General features: G+C 51.8%; 1 protein-coding gene across 5 annotated transcripts; it reads left to right on the top strand.

The window, feature by feature from the left end:
* The first annotated feature begins 1,062 nt into the window (after nucleotides 1-1,062).
* Nucleotides 1,063-22,874, top strand: ANKRD22 (ankyrin repeat domain 22). Of its 5 annotated transcripts, none has more exons than XM_049101806.1 (7): nucleotides 1,063-1,290; nucleotides 2,342-2,540; nucleotides 13,866-14,072; nucleotides 18,097-18,204; nucleotides 19,624-19,701; nucleotides 21,975-22,073; nucleotides 22,442-22,874. In XM_049101806.1, exons 2-7 carry the CDS (start codon nucleotides 2,520-2,522, stop codon nucleotides 22,517-22,519), a joined length of 591 nt encoding a protein of 196 aa, XP_048957763.1. In that variant the 5' UTR covers nucleotides 1,063-1,290; nucleotides 2,342-2,519; the 3' UTR covers nucleotides 22,520-22,874. The 5 variants fall into 5 exon arrangements, with proteins under 5 accessions (XP_048957763.1, XP_048957764.1, XP_048957765.1 ...); XM_049101807.1 differs by having other exon boundaries at nucleotides 1,063-1,295; XM_035706160.2 differs by lacking the exon at nucleotides 1,063-1,290 and having other exon boundaries at nucleotides 2,187-2,540; nucleotides 13,866-14,057.
* Nucleotides 22,875-23,139: the final 265 nt, after the last annotated feature.

Raw genomic sequence — 23,139 nt, 5'->3', positions numbered from 1 at the left:
TCCAACACTCAACTTCTCCAGTCCTCCCCTCTCCCCTCTAATTCTCCCCTGACCTCGGTGAGGGCTTCCCCACCTTGGTGCAGTCTGGGCCGCGCCAGGCTGTCCTGTACGCAGGGGGGTGGGCTTCTGGCTTTCTGCCCCCTGGATGCCAGGAGCCTGTGTCCATCCCAATGGTGACAACTGAAGTGTCTCCAGATATTGTCAAATGTCTTTTTTAAAAAAATATTTGGCCCATCCATTCATGAGGGACACGGAGAGAGAGAGAGGCAGAGACCCAGGCAGAGGGAGAAGCAGGCTCCATGCAGGGAGCCCGACGAGGGACTCGATCCCGGGACCCGGAGGTCATGGCCTGGGCTGAAGGCAGCGCTAAACTGCTGTGCCCCCCGGGTGCCCCTCTTTCTTTCTTTTTTTCTTTTTTTTTTTTAATGATTGATTTATTTATGATAGACACAGAGAGAGAGAGAGAGAGAGAGAGAGGCAGAGACACAGGCAGAGGGAGAAGCAGGCTCCATGCAGGGAGCCTGATGCGGGACTCGATCCCAGGACTCCAGGATCGCGCCCTGGGCCAAAGGCAGACGCCAAACCGCTGAGCCACCCAGGGATCCCCTCTTTCTTTCTTTTTCAAAAAGATTTTATTTATCTGAGAGGAGAGAGAGCAGGAGCAGGGAAGGGCGGAGGCAGAGGGAGGAGCAGCTCCCCCCCAGCCGGGAGCCCCCACGTGGGGCTCGGGCCCAGGATCCCGGGATCAGGACCTGAGCTGAAGGCAGACACTGCACGGACTGAGCCCCAGGCGCCCCTTTAATTTTCAGTTAAGCAACACAATCGTCTGGTATGAGCACGCCCCGTGGGGTATTTCAGAACTTTACCCAAAATTCAGATCTACTGTCTGTAGCTGCCCAACGTGGCCTTGCTGCCTGGGGGCCGCGTCACCGCCGCCGGTGACCCTCACGGGCCTGCAGGGTTTTTACCGATTGCAATGAGCCGATTTCTCTTTTATGGGTTTGTTTGTCTGTCACTTGTACAGCGAAGCAGCTCCTCTTCCGTAATTACAGCGAGTGGTTCTCAGGGTCAGATGGTGGAGAGGAACAAGAGCCCGGCCTCTCCCTCCAGGCCTGCGGCCCAGACGCCCGTAATAAGAGACAGACCAGCAAGAGAAGGACCAACCAAGTCCAGTTACCGAGTGTGCCTCGTGGGTACTCACGGGAGACCCAGGAACCTGCGTGCATCCTGGAAACCCAGAATCGTTCATTCTTAAGCTCCCGCGAGGCTGGGCCTACAGCCAGGTTCAAGGTGAAGTACGTGATTCTTGTTTTAAGTGGTGTTAGGATATTTAAGTATTTAAGACAACTTAATATCTATTGTGTTAATAAGTTTATTAGCTCTTCAAGCCCATGTTAGCCGGGGAAGTGCTTCTTGTTAGCTTCAGAATCAAAGCGCGTATTAAAGAAAATTAAACATAGTGATACCGGAAGTATAATTTAAACATTTAAAGAAGAAAAAAAGAGAGAAAAAAATAATTAAAAAAATAAACATTTAAAGATAATTAAGTAGGATATAAATGGGACTGATTCTTCAAAGAGATTAGTTGTGGGTGTTTTTTTGTTTTTTTGTTTTTTTTTTTTTGGCATTTGAGTCCGGTTTTTTTCAAGTTGAGTCACTCAAGCTTTATTCAAAACACCCTTGAAAGTGAACACCTTTATGTATTTAAAATAATATAGCTTAAAGATTGACCTTCATTTATTAGTTTTTTACCTTAATTTGTTTATATTAATCAGGACCATCAGGGAAAAGCAAATAACCTTCCCTGTGCTTAAAGATTGCACATAATCCATAGTGACAGTTTTGAAGAGTCTTTTCCTCTCTTGTGTTTTGAGCTGGGGGTGGGGGCAGGAGGAAAGGGAAGGAGTCTCAGGAAGACTCCGTGCTGAGCGTGGACCCTGAGATCAGGACCTGACCCCAAATCAGGAGTCTGCTCCTTGCCCCACTGAGCCCCCCGGGCGCCTCTCGAGGATTATTTTTCATGAAAGTCAAGATGGACAAGGTTCTAACAAGTGGGTTTGGTCACCCGTAGCCTTTCTCAAGAGCCACTGGAAACTAGATTTCAATAAGGAAATGTCTGAAACTCAGCACTTTATTTTGAACCCTGGGTCCTTCCTGCCAGAGGGAGAACTTCCCTTTCCCCTTTGACTTTGCTCCCTTCTTTTCTTCATGTCACCACTGGCGGAGCAAATATGACTCAGAAACCGGTTCCTCGGGGTTGTAACACTGGATGATGCACACTTGGGTCATTACGCCGTAAACCAATGCCTGTGTTCGTTGGGCTGGGTTCTGGGTTCTCCAGAAGGCGCATCGCCGCCGTGTTGCTGAAGAATACTCACAGGTGTGGGGACAGAGGACGAGCCACGGGCCGCGGCTGCTAGGGATCTGTCGCTTGGCTGGGAAGGAGTTTATGTGAATCAGAAATCCTGCCAGAAGATTCAAGAAGCTGTAGAGGTGGCACAAATCTGTGAAGGACCAGCATGGGGATCCTATACTCCGAGGTATGTGACCTTTCTGGAAAGAAGGTTCCAAAGGTGTTGAGAATTGCTCTTGCTTTTCTAATGTGATTTCCTGCTTCTGTTAAAAAATGTGTCCTTTTCTGGTTTGGCTTTCTGTGAGACTGTTAAGTCAAAGCCAAATGCTGTGTACGAAGATCTTTTTGATGTATTTAGTATTTTAAGGCAAATTATTTCGCGATTCTAAAGCTCTAGCTAGGTCGGAGTGGAGAACAGTACAATATATATATATGTCGCAAAGTCCAGACGTTCGTGGGGTCATCTGGGTCGTGCGGGAACTCATGAAAATAGAATTAATGGAGTCATGTTTCTGATGTCAAACTTCCAGAGGGAAAGTGAAAATTGTACCCAATTGGATTTTTTTTTTTAGATTTTATTTATTCTTGAGAGAGAGAGAGAGAGAGAGAGAGAGAGAGGCAGAGACCCAGGCAGAGGGAGAAGCAGGCTCCATGCAGGGAGCCCAATGCGGGACTCGATCCCAGGACCCCAGGATCAGGCCCCGGGCTGAAAGCAGACGCTCCACCGCTGAGCCCCCCCCGCCCCGCCCCGGGCGCCCCCCAATTGGATTTTCTAACCATACAGAAGTAGACTGGCTCTTGTAGGGAACCGCAAGAGACGGAGTGACAGCTTTCAGCCTGGCATTTGAAAAGCGATTCACTACCAGCAATTATAAATACAGATCACCCCCGCATGGGAGGGGTATCCATGCAGGATATATTTTTGATAGCTTGAGTTTTTGCTTTTCACATCTGACGAATACAAAAAGGTCTTCCCCTGAATTGAAAGTAACCTATTAGGATCAAATCAATTTGTAGTAGTGTGTCGGGGGCGCACAAGCCACACGCCAACTAGAGTGTAAGAGGTGTAATCACGTCATTGTTCACCCTTTACTCCCTTTTCTCTCGGACAGAATTGACCTGTTAGTCTGCATGTCGTTCCAAATGCTCAGCAGAACCTCCCAAGGTGGTTCTCCTCATATCAAAGGCAGTTTCTCCGCTCTTGGAATCATTTCTAATGCCCGCGGTGCGTGTATGTGTGCCAGCCTCCCTCTAGTCAGTGAGACTAGAGTCATTGAGTCTCTATAGTCAACGCAACCTTGAGGAGGTTTAAATTCTACGTGTGTCTTGCTCAAAGGCTTTATCTGGGTGACGCGATCATACATACGAACTGACAACACGCGCAGTTTTCTGCGCTGCTGGTTCTCAGACTCTCGAGGGCCTGCAGGTTGAGGAACCTAAAAGAGAGGAACTTGTTTAATGCGATGTCGCGAGCCCCCAGCCCAGACGGTCTGTTTCACTCCGTCTGGTCTGCGGTGGGGTCCAGGGACTTAGTTTTTAGGGGAGCATCCCAGCTGAGTCTCCCATTAAGCGGTGGATTCACCTCCCCGGGGAGAGAAATACTGCTCTAGGCCAGGGCTCTTCAAATTTTAATGTGAGTACAGATCACCCAAGGCTCTTGTTCAAATGCAGATTTTTGTTCTGTTGGTCTAGATGGGGCTGAAGATTTGCATTTCAATTCCTTGATGCTCGTGCTGTCCGTCCCTGGACCACACTTTGAGTAGCCAGATTGCAATAATTACGTTAAAAACAACAACAACAACAACAACAACAACTTAGAACAATTGTTCTTTGCCAGGCAGTGAGTTGAGTCAAGGCGAAGTAAGATACGTTGAATTATTTACAAGTATTGCTGCTGGGGCGGAAGGAAATTTTCCTCTACACTCGTTGAAGAACTTAATTGACCCGAGATAGGTTGATGGGAGAAAATGGAATTGAATTTTGTACACATGGGGACCCTACGTACATGAGAGTTTAAAGGCAGAAGGGTGAGATGAGGGACAGGAGCCCTCCCGAGCTAAGCCGTGGAAGAGGGGCCCAAAATTTAACAGAGAGGAGGCCAAAGCACAGGCAAAAAGCAGAGCAGATATTTGGCAATTAGACGTGTGCCCTGCCCCCCACACGGTCACTCAGATACTATTTCTCTCTGGTAAAAACTCTCATTCTGGGAGAGACTCCTAATTTAGATTCTTCTTGGTAGTTAAGGAGAGGGCATAAGTTTTTCTTGAGCATGTGGGATCTTGATTGCTTCTAGCTAAAAAGGAGTTCACATGCCAAAGTGGCATATTTTGGGGAGACTTACTCTGAACCCCTCCAGTATCAGTGTGAATATCCCCAGAAAAGGAATGAATCTTTCACTTTTCAAATATACAGAGGACCAAGTGACTTGGAATTTACTATATTTAAAGACAAATTCAACAACCACACACGTGCAAACACACATGCATACATGCACCCCTAAAAATCCCTAACACGGGGATCCCTGGGTGGCTCAGCGGTGGAGCATCTGCCTTTGGCTCAGGACGTGACCCCGGGGTCCCGGGATCGAGTCCCGCGTCGGGGTCCACGCAGGGAGCCTGCTTCTCCCTCTGCCTGTGTCTCTGCCTCTCTCTCTCTCTGGGTTTCTCATGAATAAATAAATAAAATCTTTAAAAAATAATAAAAATAAAAATCCCTAACATGCCTACAAGCTCATTGGTCATTGTTCAAAGTCCCTAATTAATATTGATCCCAGGTAGTCTAAGGTAGTGTTGACACAGATGTTGTGACCATGCAACTCCACACCACAAGTGGAAGTGGATTCCAGGCCCTTCCATCTCTACCCTGTCTACTCACTCTGCTAACAGCAACGGGACACACAGGACCCCCGGGAAGTCCACCATTTCTGGAAAGGAGATAGTTGTTTCCCTTTTTGGCAAATAGTTTCTCAACTTGCAGAATTCCCCCTTGATATCAACTACCACTACTATTTCCCCTCCTCCTCCTCTTCCTCCACCCCCTCCCTCTCTCCCTCCTCATCTTCCTCCTCTGTTTTCTTCTTCTTCTTCTTCTTCTTCTTCTTCTTCTTCGTCTTCTTCTTCTTCTTCTTCTTCTTCTTCTTCTTCTTCTTCTTCTTCGTCTTCTTCTTCTTTCTTCTTCTTCTTTTCTTCTTCTTCTTTCTTTTTAAGGTAGAAGTAGCCACCACTGAGGATAGTAAAAGCATTGGAAAACCTAGCTTGAGTGGCAGGTTTGTATGAGGAATAAGGGTTAAATCTTCCTTAGTGTCAGCTGGGTCGAGGATGCTGTTTGTGGCACGGAGGTGTTTATTTTGCTGTCTCATTCCTCCCCAGCAACAGCTGATCCCGGGGGATCCTGGGCTAGTAGGAGGGCGTTCTCAGGAAGCTCTGTCCCAGGGGCTCTGGGTTGTGGGCCCGCTTTAGACACTTTGCATTTTCTATTGACCGAGTCATGGTGTCCAAGGCAGTGGGTTCTAGAGCTGCACCAATTCCACTGAAGTTTTTGAAGATACCTATTATCCCAGGATACCACCTTCTTGATACCTAGACTGACATTGTGTTATTCCACACTTAGGACTGGAGTAATCTGGCTCGAGCAATGGTTTTAAGTGCTGAAGAGAAGTGGGTCCTTTTAGATCAGAAGAAAGCTTAGCTCGCTTTCTATAAGCTGCAACTGTCGCTGCATGTGGGAGTGGGAATTACCTGTGAATGGAAAAGAAAAAAAAAAACAGTTTACTCTTACCCTGGGGCGGGGGGTCCTGATGCAGAAGGTTGGGGGGTGGACCTTTTGTGAGACTCTCCCATCTCCAATTTTAAAGAGGTTGAGAAGCTCTGGAGTAATCCCTCAAATATGAAAACATAACCTACTCATCTGTCATGTGTGCACCGCTCTCTTTTCTGCCCCGTGTCAGTCGCTCTGTGCTTCCTAAATATAAAGAAAAACAGGGCAAGAGCGAGCCAGTCCTGCCCCACCCTTGGTCCTATACTGCCAAAAGCACCTTTATGGAAAAAAATTAATTCCAGTGTAGTTAACACACCGTGTTGGTTCTATTAGCTTCCGGTGTACGATGCAGTGATTCAACAGTTCCACACATCGTTCAGTGCTCATCAAGATACGTGTACCCTTAACCAAGGCACCTATTTTTTTAACAAAAAAACAACTTAATAAAGTTCCACCTCCCGCCTTGAGTGTGAGAAGCTTTTCTAGATTGGGAATGTAGGCTTGTCATTTTTCCTTAGAGCTGTAGGAGAGGAGAAAATTCCTTGTCCCTCTTCTCATCTCGGGTTGATTGCCTGGAGCCCTGCAAGTTAGATTGACAACTGAAATATTAACAAAATAAAAGCAAACAGAAATTTATTAGCACAGGCATTGTGCATACGTGTGGGAGCATTCATCGAGGGGTAACTCACCAGGGTGATTAGTACTTGGGATCTTGCAGCATCTCAACAGAAAGATGATGCGTGATCAGAGGAGCGATCAGACACGGGAGAAGGGCTTTGAGTGTCTAGGGTGGCAAACTGTGGAAGTGAAATATAATGTGGCGCTAATGGAAGACGAGGGCTACTTAGTAAATTTTATTATGTCGATTCCCTTGGTGCCTTCTCTGGGCTGACAAGGGTAACCTCTGTTCTTCCTGGGAGGGAATTTCCTTCACAAATTTACGTCATGCTTTTAGCTAAATAGGAGGAAGGCAGAGAGCTTTCCTTAAATCTGCTTCTTCTCAGTTGCCTTCAGCTCAAAATAATTATTATGCCGGGATGGATTTGGGGTCCATATTCTGTATATATAGACATGCACACATATATTGGGGAATGCTTGACATAACATTATATTAGTTTCAGACGTATAGGGTAATGACCCCGTATTTGCAGCAAAATGATCACCACACTGAGGTCAGTTAACGTCCATCACCACAGATCCTTACACACTTTTTTCTTGTGACAAGAACTTTCAAGATCTATTCTCCTAGCTACTTCCAGACATATATTATGTCCCCATGATTTATTCGTTTATAACTCAGAATTTGTACCTTTTGACTCCCTTCAACAATTTAGCACCTTCCACCTCTTCCACCTCACCCCAGGCAGCCGCCAATCTATTCTCATGCCCTGGATTTTGTAGTTGTTGTTGATTTTATTTTGTTCCTGTTGACATTGTTTAGATTCCACACATAAATGAGATCAGATGGTATTCACCTTGCTCTGAGTTATTTCAGTTAGCATGATGCCCTCAGTGAGCTCCATCCACACTGCAAATGACAAGGTTTCATTCTTTTTTATGGCTGAGTAGTATTCCATTGTGTGTGTGTGTGCCACCCCTTTATCCATTCATCCATCTGTGGACATTTGGGATGTTTCCAGTATATTTTTATTTTTATTTATTTATCTATTTTTTAAAAAAAGACTTTACTTATTTATTCATGAGACACACAGAGAGAGAGAGAGAGAGAGAGGGAGAGAGAGGGAGAGACACAGGCAGAGGGAGAAGCAGGCTCCATGCAGGGACCCAGATGTGGGACTCGATCCCAAGACCCCAGGATGACACCCTGAACCAAAGGCAGACAGACCCTCAACCACCGAGCCACCCAGGTGCCCCCCAATATATTTTTAAGAGAGAAGGAGAGAGTAAGGAAGCATTCCCAGGTTGGTCCTGGCGTCTGAACAGAGGGTGTGTTAGAGCTCAGTGAGAGAACCTAGATTGGAATAACCAACCCCTGCTAAGGAAGCTGGGCCCTCAAGCAGGGCTGACTCATTTAAGCCCTTATCACACATATTTGTTCATACTATTTACAATCACAGGAAACATTTAATTAGGTCTTGTTATATATGGGGTCATGTTCAAGCACTTCATGCATATTAACTGATTTAATACTTACAGCAACCATATGAGAGAATCACTATTATTGTCTTTTTTTTACAAATGAAAACATTGAAGCAAAGGTAGTTTAAGTAACTTGCCCAGGGTTATGCAACTAAAAGCACTTCCTGGCTAGAGACTGGGGGCTGGGAGAGGAGACTTGAGTTCGTCTACTCAGGGAAATTATGCTTCCACCACTGATGAACACGTCGGTTCTTTGCCCACTTACTTTCTCAATCGGGACACCACATTCCATAAACGAGTTGGTCTTAACCCCTCTGCTTTCTGCCAGTACTCCTCCCCGCTAGGATACACTGTCCCCTGTTTCTCCGAGGGAAAGGATAGGGAACGCTGAATCCAGGTAGCAGAGAGCTACGGGCCGCTCGTACCCTGCAGACCAGTACTGCACTGCAAAGTATTACACAACTTGGAAGGAAGGAAGATGTGTAAGAACTCAACTCCGAGGCGTCAGGAATTCATACTTAACAGACATGTAGACTCTTCTGTGGACTCTTCACTCTACTGGCTGGCGGGGGGAATGTCTTGAAAATAACATCAGAATGATGTTTCCCTTTAAATTTGGAAAGGTCTAACGATAAATGGAGGTTAAATAGGGTTTTGGGGGAGAGCTGGTTGAGTCAAGAGGAGACGGGGTGAGAGCTGTTGGCAATGGGAAGGCCATTGGACTGGAAGTCAAGTAAACTTATAATTCAGTACTGACCACACCAGGAACTCCATGGGGCTTTATAAAAGAAGACAGCAGGATGAGGTTGGGTTTAGTGTCCTGTCATTCTGCGATACGAGAGAAGAAAAGGCAGAGATGATGGAAACAAAACGCTTCCTTCGCGATCTTACCAGCTCCCTCTACTTTGTCTGCATGTTGAACCCCTAGTTTTGGCATTGTGTATTCAGAAAAAGGCAGCACCATGGGGCTTCCGCTCTATTTGGTTTCTCAATTCTTTCCTTATTTTACAAATGGTAATGTACCAAGTCACATTTCTTTTTTTTTTTAAAGATTTATTTTTATTTATTTATGATAGAGAGAGAGAGGGGGTGGGGGGGAGACACAGGCCGAAGGAGAAGCAGGCTCCATGCAGGGGGCCCCACGCGGGACTCAATCCCGGGACCCCAGGATCGTGCCCTGGGCCAAAGGCAGGCGCTAAACCGCTGAGCCACCCAGGGATCCCCCAAGTCACATTTCTAAAAGGAAATGATAACTTGAGTGTGTGAGCAGAAATCAAGACCAAAACTTTGTAAATATTTATTCATTCACTCACTCACTCATTTGTTGAATCAACAATATTTGTCGACCACACTATTCCAGGCACATGGTAGCTTCTGGGACGTGGTGATAACCGAATGAGAGTGGACCCTGGCCTCTTGGAGCTACCAATTTTAAAAATGAACGTATACGCATGAAAAAAAATTATAAATAGTGGCCATTGAGATCAAGGAAGCATGAGGATATAAGGGGGGGAGTGGTGTACCCAGGTTCTTTGACCTGAAGGGCCCCCGGGGTTAGGGACACTGGGGGGGAGTTCTGAGGAAGGAACGGCCTCTTCGGAAGCTGGGGGGGAGGGCCGCCGACGGAGGGATGGGTGTGTGGAGAACTGGAAGCTTCGACGTTGAGCCAGTGGGACCGACGGGCGGGGGCGGGTGCAGGTTCCGCGGGTAAGAGCGGCTCGGCCAGCTGCGGGCCACGGGGCTACTGTCTCTGCGGGATTTGGAGGCCCATGAAGCTGACCAGAGCTCGTCCTGCCTCTGAGTATGGCCCAAGCTGCGAGGCTCTGGCACCGGCCTCCTCACCGTCTGGCAGGGGGGCCCGAAGCCCCGGAGGGCTGTGGGGGGCGCGTCCTCACTTCCCCCGGGCCCTGCCCTCACCTGTTCGGAGGCCTGGGGTGCTGGGGAGATACCTGGGCTTCTGATCTGCTGCATCCTGGGGGCTAGAGCCTCCGTTGGTCCTCCTCGGTGGGGGAAGGCTTTCCTGCTCTCTCCCCTTGCTGCCACCGGCGTCGAGCTTCCTGGGTCCGAGCCCGCAAGCAGCCCCTCTGGCCTCCTGGCGGCAGACGCGACTTGTCCCCAGCAGATCTTGTTGGAGAAAGAACACAAAACAGGCAGCTGTGTGCCCTGCCTCCGTTTGTCCTCGTTGCTACGAGTCCCCACAGTCCAGCCCCTTCCGGGGCCTTCCTTCATGGGACAGAAGGGCTAAGGGAGCCTAAGACAACCTTTAAAACAAAAACAAAAACAAAAACAAAAAAAACTCTGTGCCTTTTGTATTTGTCTGGAAGAAGGAACTTCTTAAAAGTCTCCAAACCCTAGTGTGCGACCAAATGACTCCTCAGAGAGAAAGGCTTGAGATCAGTTGTTGGAATAAAAGGAAACCCTTGCCGCGGTCCCTGAGGGGGGAGTCCGACGGGGCGGGGGGGGGGGGCGTCCCTCCAGGTTTCCTGGGAAGACCCTCCCCGGGGCGCGGGTCCACCTGAATCCATTGGCTTCAAAGGGCGCAAATCCTCCTCGGAAGTTGTTATGAGACATTTTATGGGGCTGGAGCCTCAGCACGAGCAGGTTCCCCAGCAGCCCGCCCGGTCCCCTGAAGGCCGCCAGGGACCCGCGGGACCTCTCCCCAGGCCCGGAGTCAGGGAAGCCCCATTACTTTTTTTTCTAAAGGTTTTATTTATTTATTTGAGAGAGAGACACAGCGAGAACGAGAGTGCAGCAGGGGGGAGGCAGGGGGCGGCTCGGCTGGGCAGGGAGAGGCAGGCCTGGATCCCAGGACCCTGAGGCCATGACCTGAGGGCTGACGCCTCACCTCCGCAGCCCCCGCCCCAACGTGGTCATGTTAGATAATAGACGCAGAATCTGTAGTCGCTCGTCCGCAGGCTGCAGGTGTCACATGTCCCCGAGAGAGGCCGCTGCCGCTTCAGTTTGAGGGCCTGGGAGTGAGGCCCCAAGTGGGCTGGGCCTGGGGTTCCAGCACCCAGACTGGGGGTATTTTGAAAGCCAGGAGACCTCGGACAAGTAAAGCTCACTGAAGCTCGTCCCTGACGGTCCAGGTTTCTGGAGTTTCTTTTTTTCTTTTCTTTTTCTTTTTTTTTTTTTAGTTTTCAGAGTTTCTGCCGCTCCTCACCTCTTATTAGCATAAGGGTCATCACGGCTCCACTATTGTTCCCCGGGCACCCTCCTGCGTAGTTTGCAGAGGTTCCCAACCTTCCCTGTGTTAGGTGACACTAACGCCCCCACCTGGCTCCAGTCTCCCCCCTAGGTTACTGGGACGCCCAGGGTTGAGCACCTGCCTTGGGCTCAGGGCGTGACCCCGGGTCCTGGGATGGAGTCGCAGGTCGGGCTCCCAGCATGGAGCCTGCTTCTCCCTCTGCCCGGGTCTCTGCCTCTCTCTCTCTGTGTCTCATGAATAAATAAATAGAATCTTTAAAAAAAATCTAAGAAAATCAAAGGGCCCTGATGCTTGGCCAGGCTTGAGGCCCCCTGCGCTGGAGCAGCAAGTGGGCTCTCAGGTCAAGGCCGTGGTCTGGTTGCAGAGAAAAGGCGGAGGCCCAGGGAAGCGCCCGCGGGGCGGGAGGGGCTGTGCGGTGGGCAGGGAGGTGGCCCTGGACCTCACCGAACCAGCTGGAGGGCAGGTGGCTCATGGCAGGGGCACAGGGTGCCGGGGCAAGAGGCGAGGGGTGCAGGGAGGCAGGGGAGAGGGGCGAGGGGAGCAGGGACGAGGGGTGCAGGGGCAAGAGGCTCAGGGGCGCGGGGGGCACAGCGGCGCAGGGGCAAGGGTCCGGGCAGGCCCCAGCCCAGCGCACCCCGGGCTGTTGCTCCATGGCGAAGCGCACGGGGCAGGGCAGCCAAGGCTGGAGGACCCAGGGTCAGGGCGGCCTCACTGCCGGGGTGAAGGAGGGCGCGGGGGGGCAAGGCCTGCGTGCCGCCCACGGGGTCGGTCCTGCTGAGGACGGAGCCCGGGCCTTGGGCCCTGAGGCCTCACAGGGCGGCGCGGGGGGGACAGGCACCGCCATCACCGTGCACCCCTGCACCTGTTCCCTCTGGGCCGGGTTGCCTGACCCCCCCACCCCCCACTCCGCAGCCTCCTCCTCCAGGCGGCCTCCCTGGGCTCAGCGAGGGCTGCCCGCTGGGGGACGCTGGGGCTTTACGCGGGCCCAGAACCTTCTCTGAGATGGCTGGGCACTGGGAGGAGGCTGATGAGCCCGGAGGACGCCTCCCTGCACGGCCAGGACTGTGTGCGGGGCTGGGGGAGGCCGGGAGGGACCCTGAGGGTCGGACCCTGAGAGACCACGAGGCTGGTCACTCCAGGGGCCCCAGGAAGCACCCGAAGGCAGACCAGCTCCCTTTCCCCTCCCTCGTCTTTCTCTGCAAAGATTCTCAGGAGCCCAAGTGCAAGGGCCCTTACCCGGTGTCCCCTGCGGTGTCCCCTGCCGGTGTGAGCTCAGGCTGTCAAGGCTTTTAAGGTTTTTGTTTTTTTTGGAAAGCCTTTAATTGCTTAAGAGCAGCTGGAAATCTGGATGACAACATGAAATACTCCGTTATTTTTAATGTCGTGATTTTTAAAAAAAGGGTCACCCATTGGCCTTACAGATGATGCGGAAGGTGCATCGGTTGGGGAGGGACTTGAGGTCCAGCGTGTGGCCATCGTGGGGTGACAACGTACAACGACTTGCCCCATTCCTCTGTTTCGTGACTGAGGACACGGACACACGTAGGGGAAGGGATCTGCCCACGGGCCGCAGGACGGTGGCCGCGGAACCAGACGTCGGGCCAGTTTGCTGCCGGCAGACTCGCATCGGTCCAGCTGCTCGGGGCCCCGTGCGGCAGCCCAGCTGGTGACCAGGTCTGCTCCCGGGGTGATGCCAGGGTGGCAGGAAGGTGACGTGCGTCATTGTGCATTTGGGCTGCTTTTCGGACCCGTGTCTTGTCGCCCAGGAGAGCCGCCTGGACGCGCAGGGGCAGTAAATCCCGCCGGCTGAGCGGCTGTGCGCCGCGCATCCTTCTGGGCGGCGGGTTTGGTTCACGCTTCTGAATAAAATCAGCCTGAGAATGTGGAGTGTTGGCCTCCGGGGCCCCGGGCGGGGGACGTGGGGTGACGAGGGCCGGGGCGGCCTGAGCCTCAGCCCCTCCCGGTGCACCAGCCTGGGCCACGCCATAAGGAATCCTCAGGAAAGAGCGACAGGTGGCGATTGTGGGGAACCAGCGCTGGCCTGGGAAGGCCTGATAAGGGGAGAACTGAGTGGTGACCTGAAGGGCCGGCTCGCCCGCAGCTGGAGGGGGACGACACGGGGGCAAAGGTGTCCCGTGTGGAGGGGCCGCGAGGGCTGCAGCCCAGATGGAAGGAGCCGAAACTGAGGCATTGAGAACAGGGGTCCGGGGGGGCCCATGGGGCAAGGGGAGGTCGGCTTCGGTCTTGCTGTTAGGCTCCCATCATGCCTTGCAAAGCTCATTCTAACACTTTCTAAATGATTCAAGCCGCGGTGTGATGGAGACCGAACGTGTCACCTAGGATCACAGCTTGGGAACACTTGAGTTTCAAGTGATGGGCGAGGACCCCTCTCACGGGGGGCTTCGTTAGAGCCGTATTGAAACTCTGCTTTCGCGTGTCGCCCCTCAGCCCATCTGCCAGGCGGCCTACCAGAACGACTTTGGGCAGGTGTGGCAGCTGGTAAGAGACGACAGCGCCTGCATCAACGTGCGAGACGGCTTTAATGGAGACACCCCCCTGATCTGCGCTTGCAGGCGAGGACACCTGAGAATCGTTTCCTTCCTTTTAAAAAGAAATGCTGACGTCAACCTCAAAAACCGGGTGAGCCCATTACACGTGAGTGGAGGGAGCCGTCGACCATGGTCATCCGCCCCCCGCACGGCAGTGATGGATGCCGTGCTCCTTGCGCGGAGCTCCTGGCACCAACATTTCGTTTTTGGCCTTACTTTAGAGGGACAGACACGTACTATTCTATTAGGCTAAGAAGGCAAAGAAATCATAGCTCAAGCAGCAGGCGTATTTTGTGGGGAATTACGTCCTCCTGCTTCTGAAAAGAAAGGTTAATGGTTCACTCACTTGACTAGTGAGAGCTTCTCCCTCTTTTCCTCCTCCTGCCCCTGCTGTTCCTTCCGCTTGCCTCCCCTGCTCCTCCCGCTCACCGTCACAGAAAGATTTCCCGGAAAAAAATAGTGACCTGGCGGTGCTATGTCATTAGGCTTTTACCTACTGGGTCAATGTTCTCCAGAAGAGCCTACACCTTGCCTATAGGATTGCTTATAGGATTGAAGAAAGCCAGAGAGAGATTGTCAAGGACTAGCAGGCTCGTGACCCAGAGGCTCCTTGAAGCCCCACAGAAGGCTCAGAGATTGTACCCAGATGCGGCTCCCGCTGGTGGGTCTTCAGGACCATTGCTGTGAGCATCCGGTCGGAGCACGTTCGAGCATCCAGTGTCCACCTCACAGCAAAAGCGACACTCCAAGGACGCTGAATACATAGGAAAAAAAATAACTAATGACCACGAGTGGCCTGTTCCCACTGACACACATTCAGTGAGGCCAAACGGGGGCAGGACCCCGCTGACCCCTTTGTGTCAGTCCAACACCAGCTCGTTTGGAGCCATAATATATTCTAGGAAAATGGATCTCTACTGGACCTTCTTGTTCGTACTTAATACTATTTTCTGCCTGGTTGAGTTTAAACGCAAGTCATAAAAACAAACAAACAAACAAATAAGTAAATAAGTAGATAGATAAATAAATAAAAATAAATGCAAGTTATGCCTGTGCTGAATCTAACAGGAGCACGGCGCAGTGGGGTACGACACCGTCTCCCTAGCACACCCCGAGGAGTGTGGGTCAACACGGGGAGGGGGCCATGAAAGCAGAGAACCTGAACCAGCCTGCTGGGACCCCCTGGTATCATGAGCAGCTCGGAAAGGACTCTAGGGATCCGTTAGAAAAATAGAGATTTTATCAGAACAAGGCTTACATTTTCTATTTTTTAAAACATGGTTAATGGTTTTTGAATGAGTAATCTTTTTTAAAAAAATTTATTTTTTATTGGTGTTCAACTTGCCAACATACAGAACAACACCCAGTGCTCATCCCATCAAGTGCCCCCCTCAGTGCCCATCACCCAGTCACCCCCACCCCCCGCCCTCCTCCCCTTCCCCCACCCCTAGTTTGTTTCCCAGAGTTAGGAGTCTCTCATGTTCTGTTTCCCTTTCTGATATTTCCCACTTATTTTTCCTCCTTTCCCCTTTATTCCCTTTCACTATTTTTTATATTGAATGAATAATCTTAATTTTTCCCCACTACTGATCGTGGTACATAAATAATTTAACCGGTGCCTCCTCATTTCTTAAGTCTATGTTTACGACGTATTTTCAGAAGTAATAAATAGACAAAGGCCTTAAAACATTTCTGGGGCAATTCATATGCGCATGCCTACTAGAGAACAGCAATTCTACGGGAAGCCAATTAAAACATAAGTATACTTTTTCCTTTTTTTTCCACCCCATTGGCCTGTCAAATTGACCAGGATTAAAAAAGGAAACTGAGTGTTGGTCAGGAAGGAAGTTTAAATCCTTATGGTTTTAGCGGAGCACGATTTAACAAGGGTTCATACCTTTCACGTCAGCAATCATCCTTTTAGAGACTTTTGCTAAGGACGAATCAGGGAATGTTGACAAAACCTTGTGAATCAGGGCGTCCTATCAGTATAATTCGTAAGAATAAAGAGTTAAAATCTTGAAATGTCCAACAGGTAGAGTTTGGTAAATCGATTGGAATAGCTCCGTTCAACAGACAGTCATGCAGCCGTTACAGTCAGATGTTTAGAAGTGTTAAAAGGCACGGAAAATGCACACATTCTAACTGTTAACTTAGAAAAAAAACTGCAGATATGATTTTGCTTATGCGGTAGGATCCTGCGGTTTCAAATTCCACACGATGCAGTTTAAAAGACTGGAAGACAATACAGACAAAATGTCAACAGATATTTCTGGGCTGTTCGAAAGTGGCTGATTTTATTTTATTTATTATTTATTGTTTATTGTTTATTATTTATTTATTTTTATTTTATTTTATTTTATTTTATTCTATTCTATTTTATTTTATTCTATTTTATTTTATTCTATTCTATTCTATTCTATTTTATTTTATTTTATTTTTTTTGAAAGTGGCTGATTTTAAATTGTCGTTATATACTTGCGTAGTTTGTAAAATTTTTCAGGGAACATATATACCTTGGTATTAAAAAGACAAAAAGGGGATGCCTGGGTGGTTCAGCGGTTTAGCGTCTGCCTCCAGCCCAGGGCGTGACCCCGGGGTCCTGGGATCGAGTCCCGCATCGGGCTCCCTGCATGGAGCCTGCTTCTCCCTCTGCCTCTCTCTCTCTCTGTGTCTCTCAGGAATAAATAATCCTTAAAAATAAATAAAAATAAAAAGACAAAAAGTGAAAAGGTGTTCTTATTTAAGAACAGTGCCTCCTTCAAGCAGAACGTAGCGTCTCTTTTCTCTCTGGCTTTCTCTCTCTTCACATTGACTTGGTTGGCATTCCAGTCACCGTGGCCTGGTTTGCGTTATTTTTATTGTGCTTATTTCTGTCTCCCTCTGTTTGGTCATGAGACCTTGAAGTTTCACATCCCCCACCACCTCTAGAAGCTTAAGTCTATCACCTGATACGTATTTGCACATCCCAATCCTTTGCCCGGTGCGCGTATGCGTGTAGAGCAGGGAAGGTACGCCTCGCGGTCAAGGTCTTCCCGTCGACAAACCACAGGAGGCATAATCCTATACCATAGATGTTCAGGGATGACTATAGCATTTCACACTGAATTCAGTCCTATATTTGTATCTCAATGCTTTGCCCTCAAAACTAACACACACGTAAGAATTCTTTTTTTTTTTTTTTTAAAGATTTATTTATTTATTCATGAGAGACCCAGAGAGAGAGGCAGAGACCCAGGCAGAGGGAGAAGCAGGCTCCATGCAGGGAGCCCCACGCGGGACTCGATCCCGGGACCCCGAGGTCACGCCCTGAGCCCAAAGCAGATGCTCAATCACTGAGCCACCTGGGTGCCCCAGGATTCATCTTTTTTTAAAAAAAATTATTTATTCATTTTCAAGAAAGAGAGTGTGATGGGAGGAAGGGCAGAGGGTGAGGAAGAGAGAGAGTCTCAAGCAGATTCCCCATGGAGCCCTGGACTGGGCTCGATCCCACGGCCCCGAGGTCAGGACCGGGACTGAAACAAAGGGTCGATTGTTGCTGAGGAGCCACTGAGGCCCCTGAAAATCCATCTTTTGATGACTAATAAGATGAGCTTGTCACTCTTGTCGCTCTGTGGCTTCCCCCCGACTTGTTCTTCAGGCTGTGCTCTGCTTGACATCCCAGTCAATGGAGACGTGGTCTCATGAATCAGACACACTCCACACAAAGAGTTGCCATGGGTTCCATAGAAATAAAAACCACAAACCAACTTTGTTTTTAATAATGTAGTATTTTTTTTTTTAAAGTAAGCTCTCCTGCCCAACATGGGGCTTGAACTCATGACCCTGAGATCAAAAGTCGCATGTTTTATCGACTGAGCCAGCCAGGCGGCCCACAGATGGAACTCTTTTTTTTTTTTTTTTAATTTTTTTAAATTTTTAAATTTTAAATTTTTAAAAATTTTTTAATTTTTTTAATTTTTTAATTTTTATGTTTTTTAAGTTTTTAATTTTTAAAATTTATTTATTTATTTATTTATTTATTTATTTATTTATTTATTTATTTTTGAGATGAAACTCTTTGATTTGGTGATCTGAAAACGTGAAACCTGAGACAAATATTAATAAACAATCCTTTTCTTAATTTTCAGAAAGGGAGAAACTGCTTGCATTATGCTGTGAAGAAGAGATTCACCTTCTTTGATTACCTACTCATCATCCTCTTGATGCCCGTTCTGCTTATTGGGTATTTCCTGATGGTGAGTGGCACCCCGGGTGCTCACGGGGTCGGGGTGCACGCCGGGGGCGCTGGGGGTTAATACTGTGACTCGTTGGGTTGCCTGGGCCGGTCAGAGGCAGAGAACCAGGGACCAAACAAGCTCTTGGTTCTTGTCCTAAACGTAGAAAGAAGAAAGGTAGCCGACCAGGTGAATCAGTAGTAAAATAAATAATCAGAAAATAAACTAATAAAAATAACTAGAAAAATAAATTAACCTTGATTAAGCATCCTCTGAAGAAAGCAGAAAATCCTGAATTTTAAGAAAAAATTCCCTTATCACCTCTTTTCTCCAGCACAGTCTTCCAGCGGGAAGTGTCATTACCCCCTTGGGTATTTAAATGTCATGAATACATAAATAAAATCTTTAGAAAATTAAAAAAAAAAGTCACAGAATTTGAGGAAGTCCAGTTAACTGCGATAACGCTGATTATGATGCTTGGGTTTATGGGAAGGAGAAAAATCACAAGTCACTGAGAAACACATGATCTGTTGATACTCCGGGGAAGTTCTTCAACAGTTAATTGCGTGTTCGGCCCGGCGTTGGCATGTGTGCGGTCTCCGGGCTGGCGGGGGCCCGGCCGTTCGCTTCCGAGACCATCACGGGGGTGATGAGCAAGGATCTGTTGACCCACAACCCTGCTCCCCAAGACGGTCGGATGTTTCAAAGCCGGAGGCCTTGGTTGAAATGCTGCTTGTGACCAATAACCGCCTCTGACCGTGCGTTTGTCAGGCGTATTCATGGGCCTGCGCTGCACGTCTGTGACGCGTGAGGCCTAAGCGCCAGGACAGGACGTTTTAGGGGAAGGACCCGAAAGGCCTACGTTGCCTCAGAGAAAGGAGGAGGAGAAAACCCGTGTAGAGGCTGCCGCAGGGGTGGGGCTGCAGGGCGGGAGTGGGGGGATGGCAGGGTGAGGGGGGAACTGGTGGGGCGTCGTGCGGGGCCAGCGGCTGGCCCACCTGTGCCCCCGAAGCAGCCGGGCGGGTGCCCGCACTGTCGCGTGCTGAGCCTCAGGGGACTGGGCCGGAAACGTGGGCTTTGAGGAGCCTCTTCATCTCCTTCCTTGTCCAGTCCCTCCCAACTGGCTGCCCCGGGCCCGCCGTGAGCCCGCGCTGCGCCGGGGAGGCCGACGGGGTAGCCCTCGGCCTGGTGGGAGCTAGAGCCTCGTGAGGAGCGGGTCCGTGGAGTGACCACGGACACGCACGTGGGATCACAGGGCCACAGGCAGAGCCGATGGGATGGGTGACGGGACAGCCCAGGAGGGAGGGCTCCCCGGCTCCAGGACGGGGAGCGCCATAGACGGGTCGGGATCACAGTAAGTCCCGTTGAGTAGACAAGTGAGGCACGAAGCCGAGACAGTGCCCGTCGAGGAACCCGCTCGGTACCCGCTGCTCGTCACAGGTGTCCAAGACCAAGCAGAACGAGGCCCTGGTGCGAATGCTGCTGGACGCCGGCGTCGACGTCAACGCCACCGACTGCGTAAGTCCCTGCGCTCGCTCATCCGGAAAAACACTCGAGTCGGTGTTTGCCCGCGTGGGGGCGTCTCCTGCAAAGCCGCTGGCCGCGTTTTTCTAGACACGTCTGCGTTTTCCTTTTCTTCCCTGGCACCCCATTTTCTCTCTGTGCTCCTGCTGCTAGGCAGGCGGCCTGGAAGCCGTTGGGGTGCTGCTGCTGCGCTCACGGGGATGAAGCCTCCATCGGCTCCGGGACGTTTTCATTTACGTCTTTATTTCTATTAAGATTCTGTGTATTTCTATCTGAGAGAGGAGCGAGTAAGTGAGAGGGAGCACGAGTCGGGGGGCGGGGAGGGGACAGTGGAGGGAAAGGGAGAAGCAGGGAGCCCGATGGGGCGTGACCCCAGGACCCTGGGGCCATGCCCGGAGCCTCACCCACTGAGCCCCCCAGCTGCCACCCTCGAGGACGTTTTTAAAGGAACCTCCGGCCTTTGGTGAGAAGTTAGGGGACATGCAGGCTCCGCTAAGGAACTTCCATCCTGGGACGTTAAGACACCGGGGGCCGAACGCGTCCGTGTTACCCGGCCTGTCCCTCCGTGCCGGTGGGCGTTGTGGCCACTCAAACCCACCCAACTCTCGGCTTTGCCAGCTGTGAGGTGAGGACACTGACGGGACCTGCATCGCAAGGCTGGCGGCGCCCGGCCCGCAGGGAGCGCCCGGAGGACCCGGGTGTCGGCGGGTCAGTGGGACCAGGACCAGGCCGGCCGGCAGCGTGAGGCCGGCGCCCAGCAGCAGCCTCTCACGTCCTCCTGGTTCTAGGCCCGAGACTCTGTCTCCACCTTCCGCCCCGACCCCATGCTCCTCGGCCTCCCGCCAACCATCGTAACTGCATCCAGTGTTTATTTCTATGAGCTTTTATTTGCTCATTTTCTATTTGGCTTCCCGGGTCTTTATCGGAAAAGTAGCCGGTTGAAGTTTGAGTAGACGAGAACCAATATTTTCCTTGCGGTTCCTAACTTATTTCCTGTTGTGTGCCTCTGCGTGTGTGCACGTGTGTTACCACTGTTCCGCGGTGCAGGAGATGTGCCCACCCCGTTTCTATTGCTCATTTACATCGTCTTAGTTTGGTTGTTGGTATCATGTGTTTACATGGAGGGAGCTCCGCGTGCGTGTGTGCATGTGGGTGTGTACGTGCATGTGTGCGTGCGTGTGCACATGCATGAGTGTGTTCATATGGGTGTGTGCATGTGTGTGCATGCATGAGTGTGTGCATTTAGGTGTGTGTGCATGTGGGTGTCTGTGCATGTGCGTATGTGTGTGTGCGTGTGCACATGCCTGAGTGTGTGTGAATATGTGAGAATAAGTTCATGAAATGCATGCTTTTTCTTCTATCTAAAATAGGACTTTTGAATGGATTTGGGCAGACGGCTCCTGTGCCCTGCCCTTTCCTCAGGCAGCCGTGCAGTGTATCACGTCAGCCGGTGGTAGCCCTTAGGTGGGGGCGCCCGGGGGGGGCTCAGGTCATGACCTCAGGGTCTGGGCTCCGGCGCAGGGGCAGTGGCATCCCGGCTCGCTCTCCCTCCCCTGCTCGCTTGCTCGCTCTCATGAATCAGTAAAACCCTCCAGAGAGGACGAGGTAGGAGACGTGCTGAGGCCTCTTCCTGGTCTCCCCGTTTAAATTCAGAAGGTCTGGAGCTTTGCCTGTGACCCCGATTTCTCTGGGACATCTTTCTGCGTCCCTGGGTCTGTGTCTGGCTGCGCATGTCATTCCCGTGTACACGCACACTCTCTCACACTCACAGTCACACTCCTTTCCCTTCCACCTCGAGGTGCCCCGTGCACGTGCCCTTCGGTAATTGGACCCTTTATTTCACGCGGGGAGGTTCCGAGCCGGGCTCCCTTGCGTGTCACCGCTTCATGGAGGGGAGTGCCCGGGCAGGACCCGCGGGGACCGGGGCGGGGGGGTATCTCTCGTGTGCCCGCTCACCAAGGCCACGGTCCTGTCATCTGTCGCCGCTGTTCTGAGCGAGTCCCAACAGAGCAGGTCCAGTGTTCCAGAACGCGGGCCTGGGGGCCTCCCTCCGGGCTGCGCCCCCGCGGACCTCCCGGACCTCCGCCGCCTGCTGCAGGCTGTGGGGACTTGGGTCGACACCCACAGAGGATGGGCCCGTGTGTGTCGGGGGCGGGGAGGTGGCGGCGCTGCGGACCAGGAGCGTCTGCTGGGTGTGCCCTGGGATGGGGCGTCCCGGCCGGAGGGCCACCTGCCGCGGTGGCGAGCGCTGAGCCCGTGTGTTGTAGGCCGGCTGCACCCCGCTGCACTACGCCTGCCAGATGAAGAACCAGACGCTCGTCCCCCTGCTGCTGGAGGCCCGGGCGGACCCCACCATCAAAAACAAGGTAAGAATCCCAGGGCCTGGGTCCCGGGGGTGACCCAGGGGTGGGCGCCTGCCCTGGGCTCAGGCCGTGACCCTGGGGTCCTGGGATCGAGTCCCGGGTTGAGCTCCCTGCAGGGAGCCTGCTTCTCCCTCTGCCTGGGTCTCTGCCTCTCTCTCCGGGTCTCTTTGAATAAATAAATAAAAGCCTAAAAAAAAAAGGAATCCGAGGCCACGGCCCGAGGGCCCTCCCAGCAGCGGCGGCTTCGTGTTGGGGTGAATCAACCGGCTCCCACGCTGACAGCGCAGCTCCCCGTCCTCGCCGAGGGGCTAGTCCCCGCTTGGGCCCGGCGCGGCTGCACGACCGACCGACCGTGACTTCTGTCTCCGCAGCGAGGCGAGAGCTGCCTGGAGGTGGCGCGCAGACTGCGCTTCCCGCAGATTGAGGCCATGCTAAGGAAGGGCTCCTAACCCTGGGGACGCCGGAGACCTGCGGGACTGGATCGCGTCCCCGGCTGCACCGGCTGCACCGCTGGGCGGCCGAGGACCTGGGCGCTTCCCGGCTTGGCAGGTGCCACGGTGATGCCGCTCCGGGGAGCTCCTGGCTGGTGGCCGCTGGGGACCCCGCAGCTCTCGGAGGGTCCGCTTCGGTCTCAGACTCAGGGTGTCCCGAGGAGGGAGGTGGCGGCTGCCTGGGTCGCTCCGATGAGCCGCCCTCCTGGAGGCTGCGCTTCCCCGTGGCGCCTGGGGACCGGCTCCTCAGTCCTGCTGCAGGAGCGAGAGGGGGAGCGAGACTGTCGGGCGGGGACGGGACGGGAAGGGAAGGGACGGGCGGGACGGGACGGGGCGCTTCCTCTGTGAACCTTCACCGGCCACGCGCTCCAATAAAAGCCCGTGTCGTCCCGCTGGGAGTCTGCACGGAGGGGACGCGGCGCTGCCGCTCGGGGCTCGGGGCCTCCCCTCTTCCCCCCGGGAGCCGACAGGCCCTCTTGTCTTTGACTTTCATTTATTTGGGAGATGACGGGGGCGCAGCCAGGGGGCAGCGGGGCCAAGGAGGAGCCGGAGCCCACGTGGGACTCGTTCCGGGGCCG

Source organism: Canis lupus, chromosome 26, assembly GCF_003254725.2.
Source record: "Canis lupus dingo isolate Sandy chromosome 26, ASM325472v2, whole genome shotgun sequence".
Lineage (NCBI taxonomy): Eukaryota > Metazoa > Chordata > Mammalia > Carnivora > Canidae > Canis > Canis lupus.
The sequence above is the reverse complement of the archived record's forward strand: the minus strand, read 5'-3'. Positions and strand labels throughout refer to the sequence as shown.

What these genes read in the sequence shown, in the direction of transcription:
- ANKRD22 (XM_049101806.1), top strand. Translation starts at nt 2,520, where the DNA reads ATGGGGATCCTATACTCCGAG. An exon ending in TGGGGATCCTATACTCCGAG is followed by an intron (nt 2,541 to 13,865) that starts GTATGTGACCTT and finishes GTCGCCCCTCAG; the next exon opens with CCCATCTGCCAGGCGGCCTA. An exon ending in ACGTCAACGCCACCGACTGC is followed by an intron (nt 19,702 to 21,974) that starts GTAAGTCCCTGC and finishes CGTGTGTTGTAG; the next exon opens with GCCGGCTGCACCCCGCTGCA.